At 32.8% G+C, this 18,660-nt stretch overlaps 2 protein-coding genes across 2 annotated transcripts; one reads left to right on the top strand and one right to left on the bottom strand.

Annotated features, from left to right (window-relative positions):
- Window positions 1-6,732: 6,732 nt before the first annotated feature.
- LOC122605936 (purple acid phosphatase 22-like) lies at window positions 6,733-10,174 on the bottom strand. The gene is made up of 5 exons (XM_043778900.1): window positions 10,025-10,174; window positions 8,562-8,856; window positions 7,298-7,866; window positions 7,106-7,194; window positions 6,733-7,003 (listed from the first exon to the last, which is right to left on the bottom strand). The coding sequence occupies exons 1-5, from the start codon at window positions 10,172-10,174 to the stop codon at window positions 6,772-6,774; spliced, it is 1,335 nt and encodes a 444-aa protein (XP_043634835.1). The 3' UTR covers window positions 6,733-6,771.
- Window positions 10,175-12,335: 2,161 nt separating this feature from the next.
- On the top strand, window positions 12,336-17,707 carry LOC122603209. The gene is made up of 5 exons (XM_043775850.1): window positions 12,336-12,452; window positions 13,812-14,074; window positions 14,158-14,369; window positions 16,225-16,492; window positions 17,333-17,707. The coding sequence occupies exons 1-5, from the start codon at window positions 12,374-12,376 to the stop codon at window positions 17,627-17,629; spliced, it is 1,119 nt and encodes a 372-aa protein (XP_043631785.1). The 5' UTR covers window positions 12,336-12,373; the 3' UTR covers window positions 17,630-17,707.
- The last annotated feature ends 953 nt before the right edge of the window (window positions 17,708-18,660 follow it).

The raw sequence follows: 18,660 nt of genomic DNA, 5'->3' as shown, positions 1-18,660 counted from the left end.
GATGGCCAGCAAGTAAAATTGGATGAGTGTTGCTGCCGATTTTAACTCTTAAGTATCAATAAAACTAAAAATTTCATTATGATATATCCTTTCATACACATAAATTTTTTTTTGTAGTAAATAAGACAACCAACTATATTTTATATCACAATAAGTTGAAGAATATTAAATAAAGCTCATAAGGATGGAGATTGTCTGATGCATCTAATCGAGATACAAATTCTATGTCAAATACAATGATCTTTAATTCAAGTCTTTATTAATTCTCTGCCTAAAAGTAAAGTTTGTAACAATAATAATAATTCACTACATAGAAAACAATTAAACTAAAGGTGCTTGTAGTGCTAGAAATTGGTTGGAGAATCAAGTTTAAATTCTCAAAATTAAGGTACGTAGATTATTAAGTGGTATTTGTTTGATTGTTGTTATCAACACTAGTAATATTATAAGTTATGCATGATAATTTATATATAAATATGATCATGGATTATGAAATAAATTATGATAATAATGCATTGGTGATGGGTTTATTATAATAAAGTTAGAATGTTAGAATTTTTAAGAAACATGAAGTAGATTGTTGTGGTGGGGGGCTACGCATTTTAAGCAACAGATTACGAGTACAATCATTAACTTAATTTCAGCCATATTACTATATCAATTTTTCTAGATTAGTATAGACTAGAAAACATATTGTTATGGATATTTAGAAGTTGAGTTGGGGTGTAGCTGCAGAAAGAAAGATTATATTGTCGAGTTCTTAGAATTAAAGTTCTAACACTAAAGGTAGTAAATAAGTAAACAGAATCCTTTAATTGTGATGATTTGTTCTGTTGTCGTTAGTAGGAAAGTATGTAAATAGCTAACGACATGGTTTGATAGATGCTAAGTGACTAGTATGATATGAAAATATTTGTGATGATCATTAGTAAATTTATATTTAAGCAAGAAACGAGTTTTATAAATGATAAAATTGGTCAAGAATGATGGTGACGGCTAAAAATGTTAAGTTATAATGACCAAGATATGTGATTTTGAAATAAGTAACAATAATCGAGAAGTGACGTTGGCTAGGCAGGATTACTACGTGCAAGGTGAGTTCTATTTTATAAGTATAATTAAAAGTGTCGGGGGCACATAAAAGATAGTAAGTGCCGGGGGCACATAAAAATGATAAGTGTCGGGGGCACGTGAAGTACTAGTACATGAAGGGGCCACCTAAAGTGCCGGGAGCACGTAAAGTACCAAGGATACATAAAGTGCCGGGGGCACATAAAGTGTCGGGGACACACGAAGTGCTGGGAGCACATAAATAGTTATGCCTGTAGATTAGAACTCACTAAGTATTAAGCTTACTTTTTAGTTGTTGACATTTTGTAGGTGGGGAAACGAGCAGAGACTGATATGTGAAATGTTGAATGCATGATATCTTTTGGTTATGTGGGACTGTAGTGATGTCTTTTGAATCAAGCTCTGGGTACCTGTTTGAACGTTTGTAAAATAAAGTTTAAAAGTTGTGTTTAAGAATATGTAATTATGTTAATCTTTTATAACGTTTGGACTAATGTCGGTGTAGTCATCTTTTGTATATAAATAAATTTAAAAAAAAATAATTGTTATGGTCAAAATTGATAAATTTTATTAGAAATAAATGATAAAAAGGGTTGGTTGTTTCAAAACCCCTACTAATCCACCCGAAAGCACGACGATTAATAGGGGTAGACCGTGCCCCCTCGGACTTGAACCTGGGTATACCCAAGCTCTCATAAAGGGACTTAATTCATATGTCATTCTCAAGGCTTAAACTCAAGACCTCATACAAAGGAAATGGTCTTACAACAATTGAACTAAAGCTCAAAGACTTTCTTAAATTACTTAGCAAACGATAAAGTTTGGGTCTAACAAATCGATTTTGTTACGTAAATTGTACTGTAATTAAACACTATTTCAAAAATTAACAATCTTTTGTATTCGATCTATGTCCTATGATACTAATAAGTTAAAAAATAAATCGAAGTTATTTTTTATATTGCGTTATAATAAAGCATAAGCTAAAATGCTACTCCCTCCGTCCCATTTTAGTTGTCGTGTTGACTAACTTTGACCGTAAATAACTTTGGTTGTGTCATGTAACACTTGATATAAAATATATGAATTGATTGAGTTTTTAATGTACTTTTCATTCATATAAGTTTCATCAACTACTATATAGTACAAACAAAGTTATTTACGGTCAAAGTTAGTCAACATGACAATTAAAATGGGATGGAGAGAGTAATAAACAAATAAGCATAACCACCTTTTAAGATATACTGGTCAAACACCTAGGGTTGTAAATGAACCGAACGGTTCACGAACAATTCATGAACTATTCGGCTAGAAGTTCGTTCTTGTTCATTCGTTTAGTTAAATGAACGTACATGAAAAAAATATGGTCGATTAGTTTAATGAACAAACACGAACAAAACTCTCGTTCTCATTAATTTATGTTCATGGGCGTTCGATAATCTGTTCGTGAACGTTCGTTCGTTTATTTTTTGTGAACCGTCGTTTGTGAACAATAATTCATTTATGTTCTTGAACATTTGTTTATTTATGTTCGTTTACATATATTAATACCTAATCAACTATACTTTAATAATTATTTTAAATATAAATATTTCTTTTATATCATATATAATATATGTATATATGTATATAGAGGTTTTGGATAAAGTAAAACAAATAAAATAATAGGTTTCTCTTCACTAAAAATTATTGTGCATCAACTGCTTCATGAATCTTTGTGCATCAATTTAACCATTATCTAAAGGTCAAGATCTTGTCATATTTATTATACTTTAATACTTGTTTTACAATACTCAACCCCTATATATATATTATTAATATATAGTTATATGAAGTCTAATAAAAAGTTAAATTATAAATACGTATTATATAAATATTTTGTCTGTGTTCGTTCGTGTTTGTGTTAATGAACACAAACGAACGGACATGAACAAGTTATTATGTTCATTTATCTGTCCGTGAACACGACATTATGTTTGTATATATGTTCGTGAACCTTCGTTGAATTAAACGAACGAACATGAACAAGGCCTTGTTCATGTTCGTTCGGTTCGTTTACAGCCCTATCCCTATGCATATTTATTCACATACGAAGTTAGTCGTTGGTTTATCTTCTGTTTTTTACCTCTTCAGAAAGCCAAAATATTAAAATTTCTTAATAGCAAAAGTTATATATGCGGCTTATTTTAGTGTTGTCCGTTTTCGAAACCAACAGATTTCGGGTTAATTATGGGTAAGCGACTAAGCGATTACCAACACGACAAACCACCACCCATGACACGACAAGAAAAAAGTGAATTTGGGTTGAGGCTCAAAGGGGTCGAGACAACTAATGCCTATAAAATATGAATTTGGTTTAGATCAACAAAACTAACCCGTTAAAAACTACGAGTACAAAAACGAAAATTAAGTATTACTCGTATAAATCACATGTTTAGTTCCAAACTAGACTCACGTCAAATACACGGGTCTTACGACATTATATAAATACAATTATACGTGGTTTACAACATTATAACGATAAAATTATTATAAAAATAAGATTTAGTATCCAAAAAGCCTTATAAATTTAGATGTAAAAATTTAGTAAAAAAATAATTCGGTAAATTTACATGTTAAGAATGCATTTAAAATCAAGTCATGCAATAGTTGGAACATTAAAACCACTTGGTACTCAGTTGCCATCAGCCGTTATTTTCTAGGAGAGGTCTTGGATTCGAGTTTTGTCAAAGACAAACTTAAGATAAACAGGAGATTATTAAGTGGTTGAGATTCACCTTGACACTAGCCTAGATGGGGATAGTGGATACCAAATGGTACATGAGATCAAGGGTTTCCATCCAATTAACCCCCTAGTAGGAACATTAGAATCATGTATTTTTGTTCAACTAGATAGATACCCGCACGATGCAGCGGTGATGGTGGTAGCGACGACGACAGTGGCAACGGAGATGTGCGGCGGTGACGATAGTGGTGGCGTGGTGGTAAATGTAAATTAATTGATGTAAGAGGGGTTAATATGGTTCTTTAAAGGTTAGAGGATATATGTTGTAATTTATTTCATTAAGGGTATTATAGGTAAATATGTATGAAGATATTTAAATTAGTAATATAGAAAAGAGATAATATGGTTATTTCAAAATCTTAATTACTAAAAACGGAGAGGATACTTTACTTTATATAGAAGTATAAATAATGGGGAAAAAAAAATTAAATGATAAAAATTATATAGCTGTATGCTTGTATCTAACATATATCCATATGTTGTTGGGCCTGGTCCTATCTATACACAAAGTTGGGCCTAAATGTGTTACTTAGTATGCTAAATTTAGACTTTTATTTAAAATTATATATATATATATATATAGGGAAAAGTGAGTATGAGGCTGTTATGCACCCAATTTGAGTGAAAAACCCTTCACATACTAATATTTTAATATTTTAAATAAATACATGTCCCCCCATGATTTTTACCTTTTAAAAAAAGGTATGTGAGGGGTTTTCCACCCAACTTAGGTGCCTAACAGGCTCATATTCCCTTCCCCCATATATATATATATAGGGTAACACTCTGGTGAGAACACTTTTAAAATAAGAACGGTGGGAACACTTAAAAACATCATTTTGATGCATTAAAAGTCCATAAAACTAACATAGTGCTTAACTAATTATCATTATTTAAGTGTTTAACAACACATTGATCCGTCAAAATCGAAAAAATCACGTTTTTTGTTTTGTGCATCCATCTTGGATGCACGTTTATTAAAATGATGCATCCAACAAAAAAACATAATTTTTTCGATTTTGACGGATCAATGTGTTGTTAAACACTTAAATAATGATAATTAGTTAAGCACTATATCAGTTTTATGGACTTTTAATGCATCAAAATGTAGTTTTTAAGTGTTTTCATTTGTTCTCATTTTAAGTTGGTTCTCATTTGATTGCCACCCTATATATATATATATACCCGTAAATTGTAATATTTATAATTATGACATCATCAGTTTTAATTTGATAAATTTGAGAGATGTGATTGGTCAATAAAGTTGACTTTTAGTATATATAATATAAGGGGGACAATCAAATAAGAACAGTTTTAAAATAAGAACGGTGAGAACACCTTAAAAACATCATTTTGATGCTTTAAAAGTCTATAAAACTGACATAGTGCATAATTAATTATCATTATTTAAGTGTTTAACAACGCATTGATTCATCAAAATCGAAAAAATCACATTTTTTGTTGGATGCATCATTTTGATGATTATGCATCCAAGATGGATGCACAAAACAAAAACATGATTATTTCGATTTTGACGGATGAATGTGTTCTTAAACACTTAAATAAAGATAATTAGTTCTGCATTATGTTAGTTTTATGGACTTTTAATGCATCAAAATGATGTTTTTAAGATGTTCTCACCGTTCTTATTTTAAGAGTGTTCTCATCGGAGTGTTACCCTATAATATAATATAGAAGATATTGCAACTTTTTTTTTTTTTTTAAGTAATCAAATACATTAAATGTGTATCAAAATAATATAATATCATTTTTGTATATATTGGTAGTATTATTGTAGCCCAGCTTGACTTTTTTCATATGTACGTGCTACGTATGAAATGACCCTTGCGATTTGATAGGTTTACATAGAAAACCTATAAACTGTCAAATATAAAACCCGTAGAGTAGGTAAGACTTCAAAAATAAAGAAAAAATAACAGACTATAACTTTCATATTTTATTCATAATTGAAAAGGGACATACGGCTATGCATATATAGCCTTACATAATACATACAAGGCAACTGAAATAAATAACCACTCCTATCTGAACCTAAAAACAGGGAGAACATGATATTGAATATCATTATTCTCAACTCCTAGTTTGACCCATTAAACAAAACTACAACTATGAAAATAATATTAATTAACATAATATAACATGCAACATATACTACGTGCATGCTTCTTTAATTTCAATCCAGGGAACATCTTTATAGGCCGTATCGTATCACGATTAGTAGCAAAATGCAATTTTGTCTAGCAAATCGACATCCCATTGTTTTGACAAATGAGAGATGTTGGAATGTATCTGATTTAAATTTCTTTACATGAAACCAGCGGTGGAACTTGAACATCATTTATAGGAGGGGTCAAACAAAAATTTTAATTTTGGTTTTTAGATTTAATATTTGTTTTTTAATTTTTGAGAGGGTAAATAAACATAAATTTTATTTTTTTACCATCAAATATTAAGTAATTATTAACTATAACTCAAAATTCTGGAGGGACCATAACTCCTTCTGGTACTCTGATCTTCCCCTACTTCATGAGACTTTCACATGAATTTTTAATCCAGGCTTAAATTCCTAGTTGTTTCGGACTAGGAAATTTACTTTGTTTTTATGACTTTCAAAAGATTATGCGATATCCATATCCTAATTAAATCAATAAGGTCAAAACTAAAAAGAAATTGAGAGGCTGTTTAGGTGAATACTCGAAACGTTACTTAGAAATCATTCTATACACTTAAAAAGTAGTAGCAGTTTTTGAATCAATATATAATGATACATTGTATACACTCTATATCTTAAAACAAGAATGCTGAAATTGATCAATCCTGATACGTACCGTTAATAGAGTAAAAAAGAGGCTGTCAAAAGAAAAGAAAAAAAAGAAATTAGAGTAGTTACAGGAGGATCATAGCTCATCATTTTCATATGTTGACACCTTATTGTTAGCTGTTGTTTTCGGGTTACATGAGGGCGATGATCTCAAACTTTCTAACCAAACTCCATCAGCCACAACTGAGATGGTGTCGTTGTTGCGATTCCATGACCAATGAGCATGTGTCTCATTTATGATTCTCAATCGGCCGTGGCCAAAGCTTGCTTCTCGATATATAGATATAGACGGCTTAGGTTCCTTGTATCTACAGTTTTATTCAAAATATATCACTCATTACTAATTAATTGGATAGTTTTGTCAGAATACATATAGCTAATATAAGGAATTAGCTTATGGAGAAACTTACAACATGGCTAGGCCTTCTCTGTTCCCACCATCTCCAATTGTTATGTATATTGGAGCACAAGGATCAGCTCGATTATCGTAAACCCTTGTCTGGAAATGTTAGAGATGTTTACAAGTTATACAGTGATTCATCTTTCATAAGCCCATAATATCAAACAGGAAAACAGTAGAATCAAAAAGGAAGAGGGCTTACAAAGCGTTCATATGCGTGAACATGACCAGCGAAAACCACATCAACACGAAAATCATACAGCATTTCTTCCATAGCGACTCTCATGCTTTCACCTTCACCTTGATGAGCCAAATTCGAATTATACCAAGGAGCATGAATGATTGCTATAACCCACGGTGTTTGAGACCGATCAATTTTAGCAAGATCATTAGCCAACCACTTATATTGATCAGAATCAGTACTAAATTCAGCATAAGAACCTAACATGATAATGTGAGTTCCAGCAACATCAAATGAGTAATATAAATTTGATTCTGATCCGCTTTCTTTAAATGGCATAGGCCATCTAGAATTGTAGGCTTTGAACCCTTTTGGGTCGATGATTGGGAATATTTCTTGTTCATGGTTTCCTTGAGTGACCATCCATGGCCTTTGGCTAGCGTATGGCTCAACTAAACGTCCGAAAGAGTCCCAAAGTTGTTGCTGTGTATCTGCATATGACAGATCACCGGGTAGGAGCAAAACATCGTAGTTTCTTGCACTTATATGCTCCAAAGTCCTACTTGTCCATTCTGTCTGTCCAAGATCACCTATGTGTATGTGAGTTTTTTTTGTTATATATACAAAGTGAAAAATCAATAATTGTTGCCCGTTTCTCTTTTATTTCTATGTAGAGTGTTGTTCTGTACTGAAATGATATGAAATAAAATAGTGAATGGTTATAAAATCTGTAAAAATTGTACTCGTAATTGGCAAAAAATTGAAAATGTAGGCAATATTATGATACACTGAAACTCCAAACAGGTAGCCGTACCCGTATCTGAAACTCCATGGAAACGTTTCCACGTATGAAACGTTCCCTTGAATTTTCTATAGATACCAAAACGTTTTTTGAAGTTTCCATACGGTTTCTAATTAATATCAAGGTTTTAATGAACTTTTTCTATTCCCCAAACCCAAACAGGCTATATAGTATATACGATTTGATCAACATTAAATTTTTTATATACCAAAACCAATTATGAAACGCTAAACATTCAATGAGTGATCACTGATCAAGCATGTATTATACAATTATACATATAATCTCTCAAATCTCAAGTCTCTCTATAAAAAAATTGATATAATTTATATTTGTAAATTTTTTTTGTATTGCCGTACCCGTATTCTAGATTTTTTAGTTTTGCCGTTCTCCGTTCCCGTACCCCTTTGTCGTACCCTTTTCGGTGCTACATAGATAATATATCCAATATGAAAGGGCCTAAAAGTTGAATTATGTACTAACCTGCAACTGCAAACTCGATAGGAAATGTAGCAGGCGGTGTACGAAAGTTAAACTCTGGCTCCAACCCACCACATCTGTAGTAATAAGTTGTTGCTGGATCAAGTGGCCCGATTGTGACATGGTGAATCTTACCTGATCTATACAGAAAATAGTTGTAGTATGTGTGTTCCCCAGTTGCAGACGACTCGTATACCCCAGGACATTTACCGTAGTCGACTGTAGACATCACACCGCCGTTTCCCTCGGTCACCCATGAAACTTTCATGTAATGTTTTCCAACCAAAGATATATGCACCTAAAAATGCCAATATTTTTATTTATCATTAGAACAAGCTCAACCATTTATTGACATGAAATGCAAACCTACATTATAATTCACAAAAATACTTTTTTCATGTTTTGATCTATTGTGCATGACTTCATCTAGAGACATATATATCCATTTTAAGGGCCTTGGGTTGGAAGCTTCGGACAAAAAAAAAAAAGTTAGCAAACATTTGGTGATGCTAATAGCAGCATTTTGACATTTGTGATGTAGTCTAAAACCGAGAGAAACACAATTGAGCATATTGCTTTTACACGAACGTTAAGAATAATTTGCTAATTATTGTTAATTCAAGATAATCAGGGTATTTTTTCACTCAAACACATATTTTGTGATTTGGGAGAAAAAAATTTGAAATTTCTTATAATCAAATAGTACCACTATGGCACTATCAACCCTATAATAGACTGTTTGGGTTTGAAAAGACAGATGGGCCAAAAACTAGTCCACAAACAAAGTCCAACAAACTGGAAAAAGAAAACATAAAAATACAAAAGGGAAATAATGGATAAAGCATGTAGTACCTATATTAGGTAAAACAGGGGATTATGTAAAATTCAGGAAGGGTTTATTTAAAATTCATGGAGTTATGTATGTTTATCAAATTCAAATGTTTAATCTGTAACCTTTTTTTAATGTGGCGGTACCTAAATTTATGTAAAGTATTCGGTATGGATCATTTTCCCAAATACAAATGACTCGGAAAATAAAGCTTTTGGGGGACCAAAAAACGACAAGGCCTTGCCAGAAGCTTTGATTCGACTGGTTTCAAGTCTGGATCCCCGTAGTCTAAGTTATGCTCATCTTGGCGAAAGCCTCATACGATCTTGGGCTTCTAAAAACAAAATGGCAGTCGTTTCTAGACAATTGGGACTTGGGCCCACATCATACCTCTTAACATGCAAAAGTTATTCAAATTGATAAAACTACGTCTTAAAGAAATTAAGAAAACATTCCTAAATAAGTAAATACTGTAGTATCTTACATCACATAATAATATAGCTGACTACTTTACCAAATAAAACAATAATATAGCTAACTTATTGTGTTATATGTCTAAGGTAAGTTAATACACGAACTTACCAAAAATACATATTAAAAGACATAACCCAAAGTAGTATTAAGCCTAATTTTATACCTGTTGTGGATGAGATTCGGGACGATTGTGAGGGGTGATAACAATGGGTCGTGAAGATGGACGAACGAAATCCACTGATGCATGGTGTGGTCGGACCAGAATCAAGATCGGAATTAGGAATAGGACGAGGGCAGGGAATGATTTGGGCATGGTTTGGAGTACGGAGGAAACTAAACTTATAAACATTATATGTTGGAAGCAAAGGAATGTTGTTTAAGAAAGGTTTGTATATCATATATCATATATGATTGCAGTAACGTGAAGCAAACCACCATTAAATTACAGAATGTTGTCAAGGGGTATGCTTTCAGCAATCAAACAACATTTATATACATTCTTTGTTATCTACATAAAAGACACATTTCTATATTTATAATTTAAACTTTCAAATATAGGTAAAGTCTAAGTAGCACGTATGTATCATGTATGATATGATCGATATGTCTTTACCTTGACTTCTTTTTTATTTTTTCTTTCAAAAGTTTTTTAATATCTTTAATAGAATAAGGACTTGTTGCACTATTTACCCTTATTAATTGATAGACGATTTTATTTTATAACTTTTGACAGTTTTAAATATAAGAATAAAAAAAACTTCTACTCGCAACAATAATAATGTTCCCTGAACAATATATGGTTTGATTATATTTTCTAAATATATATAAACTCATGGTTTGTATTTTATAAACGTCTGGTGTATCCCGACCCAAATTTTTGGTATCTCGACCATATCGCTTTAAAATAGTGTGGGCTCCCTGTCTGTAATGGCAAATCTGGTAGAGTAAAAACGCCCCCTGTCTGTAATGTATATTTTTAATATACAATATGCAATACGGCGATAGTGATGGTAGCGGTGATGTGGTGTTGGCGGCGGCGGTTATTAGTGGTGGTGGCGTGGCAGGTGGTGGCAGTGTGGTTATTTTCGTAAAATAATTAAAATAAAAGGGTTAATGTAGGTATTTAGGAATTTATGGGTCTATGTTGTAGATTATTTCATTAAAAAATTGTAGGTATTTTAAGTGAAGATGTTTAATTTAATAAATAAAAGAGAGAATTATTTAATTAATTATGGGTAGGATAGTCATTTCGCATAAAGATATTTTTATGAGAAAAAGTGTTAAAAAGTGTTAAAAGAAAGTGTGATAATTTTTATAAAGTAATAGAGATTAAGATCATAAATTTAGATACATCAATTAATAGTCTATCCACCCCTCAGATAGAAATCTTCTCCATACGTTATACAATTAAATATTATTATAGTTTTATAAAAAACTTTAATTAGTGGACACATAAACGTAAATAAATCAATGCTAAATCATATCTTCTCTATATATAATAAAACAAGATTGTTTTTTATAAGTATTCTTAGAAATTTTTTGATGTGGCAAATCCATATTTCATCTTAAAAAAGTTTTTTTTTAATTATGATGTCATATATAAATAAAATAGAAATAACTCTTTACATGTTTTATAAATATATTAATCATTTATTTAAAGAATAAAAAATTATCTCTTATATAATATTACAAAATAAAATGTCTTTTTATTTAGTTGATTTATTAACTATATCATTATTGCGTTAGTTGAATTATTAGATTTATACCAAGTTATAATGTTTTAAGAAAAACATTACATAATTTTGTTTATAGTTTATAATTTAAAATTTTAATTAACATACCTGGGTTGAACCCGGGTTGATTAACTAGTACAATGGTAAAAGAGGTAAGTCGTTCATTTAGAAGATTATTTTATTTTATTTTATTTTGGTATTTGACATAATGAGATATTTTATATGAAGTATTACACGTATTTTATCTATACTATACTATAAAAAGAATAGCCCTCATGTTGAAAGTTATATGGGGAAAATGTCTAAAATACCCTTAAATATATATTACACTATTAGTCCTTAATCTTTTAAAGTATCTCAATTAACTCTTTACATTAATTACTTTTACATAAATTATTTATATCACTCGACGCCGCCTCTACCATCAACAGTCGTCCCCCACCAACACCGTCGCCGTCACGAACACCGCCGCATAGCACGGATACCGTGCTTATTATTAAATGTAAATCATGAACCAGTAAATCTCTAAAATTAATCATTGTGAAAAGTCAAACCCATAACTTAGGGTTAAAAATCATTTTTTATTTAGAGTCTTTAAACTATTCACATTTTAAAATCATTAATCAAACCGTCACTAATTGACTCATTTAGGTGCCATGTTTGACTAAGATAGAATGATAGATCCGTAAATGACGTTTTTTATAGACATATATAAAGATAAAGAAAGTTGTTGTGTGATTCTACTTTCTTTTACTCCAAAGTAGTGAAAGAAAGAAGAAATGGCAGGGAAAGTGAAGATATCAGCTGCATCAGCCAGATCTCACACCCGCACCAAATCCAAGTCCAAACCCACCAAAGGTCACTCCAAGTCCACCTCCTTCCCTCTTTTCCCGTTTTCTTTATTTATTTATTAATATTAATATTAATATTAATATATCAAGTAATCAAAAATCTTTTGAAACAAACTCTACTGATTCAATATGACAAAGTCTATGTTATTATTTTCACTTCGATACCCTTATAAGAGTTTGATCAACAGCCCTTTATGACAGCAGCTGCTGATCTACCCAAAATAACAATGGCAGAACTAGGATCAAAAGTGACCCATAGCACTTTTTTTTTTTTTTTTTTTTGTATCTATGTATCCACGTAAAGTAACGATAACGACCAGATTGTTATGATTTTTAGCGGATTTTAGTAATATTTGACTGTTTTTAAGAGTTTTTGGCACTTTTGACATTTTTCATTTTCAAAAGTTTTAGAGTCAGTTACATGACCCCTGTAGTACCAACATTTTTCAAATTATTTTATACATGGATTGAACATACCTGTAGCTCGGACTACCCTACTTTCGATGTAGTACCGCCCCTGCAAAACGCCCTTGAAAACCTCCCTATATTCCTTAGACAAAGTCGATCCAAAGTTACGCTTGAATATAAGAGAGAAAGTGACCAGAAACTATCCTTGATTATGGACCAACTGATTTCGGTTTTACAACGGTATGATGGGATACCTACTTCAGCCTCCCCCTGGGAAAATTCCTAGGATTCCCAATCCTAGTCTAAATATAACTTGTAGACTATCCTAGAATGTAACTTACCTTATAACCGTTTTCCTTTGTGTTGCACTCCAATGTAGACCGTTTTACATAATTCCTATTCTAGTCTAATTCAAATTATCATTATAACAAGTCCTACGTGTTTCTAATTTGGCTAATATCTACTAGTGTATAAAAACAACGTGCTACTATCATTTCTTCATTTCAATTTGATATTTTTTATAAACTTGATAGATAAAGTAGCAGCCAATCTTCTCTTTATCCTTTTAGATTTTCATGGAATTCGATCTGTTTAGAAAGCCTTCTTTCTGTCTTTCATTTTAAAAAACTAATGGGCACGTATGCCTTCTCTTTTTGAGAAAATATACATAATACATATTTTTACTTGAATCCACAACCTCTTGGCGTGGGTCCACTTAGATACCTCTAGGTCAAGGGTGTCTTTGTATCCATGTGGACGAATTATGAGGGTATGCAAGACAGTTGAGAGTCAATTCTGAATCGTATTCGTCTTTTTTATCTCATGGAGTTGGCTTTAGTGGCCGAACGAATCAAGTTTAGGGCTTTGTGTTTGTTATATTGGGTTCATGCTTTAATTACCTATCATGGTGTTGTTGATTTCATGCTTTAATTACTTTGCTCAATTGGAAACTACTTAGGTATTTTCAAGAAGTTGTTGCTCGTCTTTTTCACGGGGTTTTTGGCATGGGCCTACCAAGCAACACGTCCACCGCCTCCAAAGATATGTGGATCTCCAGATGGACCACCTGTTACTTCACCCAGGATCAAGCTTCGTGATGGAAGGCATCTGTCCTATTTAGAATTTGGTGTCCCGAAAGAGACAGCCAAGAACAAAGTTATTTTTGTACATGGTTTTGGTGGTTCAAAGCATCATAATATTTTTGCTAGTAGAGCCTCTCCGGTATAGACCCTTCCATCATTTCCTTTTCTTTCCTTGTCTTGCGCTTGAGGTTACTTTTGATGGTTGAATCGTGTTTATTACAGGCTCTTATTGAAGATTTAGGGGTGTACATTGTTTCATTTGACCGGCCTGGATATGGAGAGAGTGATCCAGATCCTAAAAGAACTCTGAAGAGTTTAGCTTTGGATATTGAAGAACTTGCTGATCAGCTAGGACTTGGATCTAAGTTTTATGTAGTTGGATTATCTATGGGTGGTGAATTGGTCTGGCCTTGTCTGAAGTACATCCCTCACAGGTAGCGTAAATCAAATTCGATAGCCTTTTAAGAATTTTTGCCAAAGAGGGGCAAGATTTTATTAATTGTTACAAATAATTATCGTGTTAAATTTTGATTATGATTGTGTTAAGTATGACACTAATTATCTAAGTAACAAAAGCATTTATAAGGCTGTATGCGTTTGGTTCATAGTATATTATTTAGAACTGTAGTTGCCCAATTGGCCATTAGGACCATATTGATATCAAATGTACACTAAGAATTAGTTGGATTGTATGTAGAATTAGAGTTAAACCAATGTACATAGAATCCAACTATCCCCCTGAATTCAACAATCCCCCAATTGATATCAAAATGTATAATTGATATCAAATGTACAAAATAGTTTGGCTAGGGTTTGTGAGAATTAGTGGTGATTCACCTTGGGTACTCTGATTGAGTTCTCGTCTAAGTCTCACCACCTAGACAGATCACTCTAGGAGACTCCAGCAACCAAACCCTGCGACTTTGGTAGTCATCCGATCACTCACACTCCTCCGATATCAATATGTTTCTGTAGCCGCTTGTGTGCCTCCATTATCTTCATGGTTCATAAAATTTTTGACTCTCACGTGATCCATCGTGAGATCTTTTAGGTTATGTCACTTTTTGTTTCTCATAATTGTGTTGCTTTGGCCTTCGGGCTCCTGCTCCTATTCTGTTCTGTTCGCGTTTAAGAAATCTGATTTGGAATTATAAAATTGTCATGTGTTCTGATTTGTTTTTTTTTTTTTTGGATATATCTGACGAGGTGAATTTTGTTTTTTTTTTTTTTTATCATTGACTATTGAGGGTGGCAAAGGGTCACAGTTTTACAGATTGTTAATTTGGTTTTTTAAATATTGGCATTGTTCTGATGATATTGATTATCTGAGAAGTCAACAGTTAACAATTCTGTACTTGCCACTTGGGGTCAACCTTACTGTTACTTGACCTGACATCCCTCTTCCGGTAAGCTTACTTAGTCGGTTCATGGTATCTCTAAGAGTCTGACGTTAGGATATCGCGAGTCATATTCTCAAATATTTAAATGGTGTGTTGGGCCATGGTATCTTGTATCAAAATCATGTCACCACATTATAGAAAGGTTTACAAATCCGATCACAATGGAAACCCTACTAGCAGGTGTTTATTGAGTCTTTGTTGAAGAAATCTCGTATCTTACAAGGGTAGGGAACAAAATATCTTGAAATCTCGTATCTTACAAGGGTAGGAAACAAAATATTGTATCTCTTTCAAGTGCATAATCCGAATATAGGGCCATGGTACAGGCTACAAGTACACTTGTATGACTATGCAATTCACTTTGTGAAGCTGGGTTTATTCAAACTAAGCCAATGAAATTATGGGGTTCTATCAAGGCAGATATTAATATTGCAACCAATTCAGGGTTTTATGAACAAAGTACAAACATATAAGTTAATTGTCACTTTAGAGTTAGTAGGTATGTCGCCAATGCACTGACTGAAAGTCAGATTAGTTATATATTTGGAGCAAGCTGCTATGACCGTTATCTATGCTCTAGCTTCAGGGGCATTGTTGGATTCTATTTAGATTTAGAGTTAACCCAATGCACCGTTAGGGTTTGATTGTGTTTAGCTACTTGTATCTATACATATCGTATCCCACCTAGTATTAAATGTACCATAACAAAATACAATTTCATCTGGCAACATTAAATTTGGGTGACTTTCAACCTGTTTGATCCTTTCACAAGTAAATAGATTGAAATTTCCAGCTTTATGTGTAGATTCTAGCTTATTGAGAGAGTTCATGTTATATTCTTTAAGGAACTTGTAATAATTGTGTTAATGTTGTTTTTCTTAAAAAACAGGCTTGCAGGGGCAACACTCATTTCTCCAGTAGTCAATCACTGGTGGCCTAACTTTCCTTCCAACTTATCGAATGAAGTATATTATGAGCAGTTTAAGCAGGACCAATGGTGTCTGCGTGTTGTTCACCATCTACCGTGGTTGACCTATTGGTGGAACACGCAAAAATGGTTCCCAAGTTCCTCTGTTACTTCTCAATCCCGTGCTATGTTTTCTCCTCCAGACATGGAAGTTCTGTCAAAGTTACCCGCTCCAACAGAAAAGCAAAAGGTACTAGTTCTGGTGTCTGCTCTGTAGATCTGAATTATGAATCATCTAGTTATAATTCACAACGGGCAGTTTTCTAAATTCTAGGTGCAGGGAGTGGTTTAACATATCTTGAACTACATATTATGCCACAGATAGAGAATTGTTTAACATAATCATATCGTGTCAGTCGATGAATCTCATGTTAAAAGGAAAATCTCTCAAAACTAGAAGTTATAGTAACTTTATAGGTAAAGTTAGGATGATCTTGATCTTTGGATTAAAATCAAAGGTTAAGATTCAAAAATGATTTTTTTTAATATTGTCCATTGATTTTAATCCAATGGTCCACTCCCATCAACTTTACCTATGAAGTTCATTTTAACTTTAGAGGATCTCAATCCTTGTTGATGCATTTGCAGTAGAAGGGAAATGCTGAATACATGCTCTTCTATTTTAGTGTAAGGACTAAGACAGGTCATGTCAGAACACATTTTTTCAAATGTCCAAAATGGTTTTGTCAAAACACTTTTTCTCCAACTTAATTAAAATTTTACTGGATAAATAGTGTTTCAACTAAGATTTGAAAATATCATTTCAATAATAATCTATAGAATCGAACAATGCGTGGTGGTGGATGGTTTCTCAAAATGGATACTAGGTGTTTAAAAAGTATATTTTGTGTGACTTTAGATTTCTTTGACCCGTTTCACTTTTAACTTGCTATTTTGTTAGGCTTGTTTTATATGTTAGAGTTACAATGGAACTCATATCGCCTCATTCATAAGTAGATGAACTGCATCAAGTAAGCATCATGTACTCTCACTGACTCAACCCGTTTGTCTTCCTCTTCTTTTGTTAAAGACACAGCCAACACAACAAGGAGAATACGAGTCTCTTCACCGTGATTTGATAATTGCATTTGGCAACTGGGAATTTGATCCAGTGGAACTTGAGAACCCATTTCCAAATAATGAAGGGTCAGTTCATATATGGCAGGGTGATGATGATCGATTTACGCCTGTGAAATTGCAACGCTATATCGCCCAGCAACTCCCATGGATCAATTACAAGGAGCTCCCACGTGCAGGCCATATGTTTTCTTTAGCAGATGGGATGGCTGACATTATCCTGAAAACGCTTCTAAATGTAACAGATTAGCTCCACATTTAACAGCTACTTATGCTAGCTAACTATGTCTTAAAAACTTCCATATATCTCAATTGCTTTTTGTTGTTTTTTCTGTCTTCAAGTTGAGCGAGCATCTATTGCGATGTGGTGTTGTATATGATTTTGGTATCTGTTATCTCTCTGGTTATTTTTACATTTGTGATATGTGAAGTATACATTTTATTCGTTTCAGATATTCAGAATTATTTTGGGAGCTACAACTACTACTAGTAGAGAATGATGTGAATTGTATTTTAGTTAGATGCAACACTCAGCATGTCAGCTGGGCTGAGCAACGCGTTGATGCAGGTTGGTGTACACCATAATGTTTAACCGTATGCCACTAGACATGTTAAACATGTTACAAAATTAATAAACTAAAATACTGATGATATATTCATAGCAAAACACCTCTCCTTGTATGCCTTCATTTATCATAATGAAATTACTATTTATAGAAAGTAACCTTCACTGCTTGGAGGTAGACCTGGATACGCTGCCAACTTTCTCTTTAGCTCGTCGTAACGTAACAGTTCCATTCACCCGGTGACCAATTTGCGGTGTACACAAAGAAGCTGTAAACCATCTTTTCATCTCTTGCTCAAGAAATATAGAATTTTATATCTAGATGGTGTACGTAGATTGCCAAATTTTTACTTCTTTACGGTGTCGAGCTTCTTATGGGTTAAAAATAGGGGGAAAATAGCATCGTTATTATGAGACCAGTGGAAGATTTTTGACGTAGCCACATTATTTCATATTGTGTTGGTTTTTTTTGTTGTTCTTGGCCTTTTGGGCGATTGTACCGTGGATGTAAATCTAACTAAGTATATCTCTTATCTATACTATATTAGATTTTTCCTAGATTTTCAACATTAAACTTGAAATTTTCAATATTGATTTTAAGTACTTCCCCAAAATGCCTTTTCTATCTATTCTATATTTATCTAAAATAACTATAATACCCTTTCTCTCTCCTCAAATCTCAACCAATCATCTTTTTTCTCTCTCCTCCATAAATC

The sequence above is a fragment of the Erigeron canadensis genome, chromosome 6, assembly GCF_010389155.1.
Source record: "Erigeron canadensis isolate Cc75 chromosome 6, C_canadensis_v1, whole genome shotgun sequence".
Classification (NCBI taxonomy): Eukaryota; Viridiplantae; Streptophyta; class Magnoliopsida; order Asterales; family Asteraceae; genus Erigeron; species Erigeron canadensis.
Note: the sequence above shows the minus strand (reverse complement) of the source record. Positions and strands in the feature narration are given on the sequence as shown.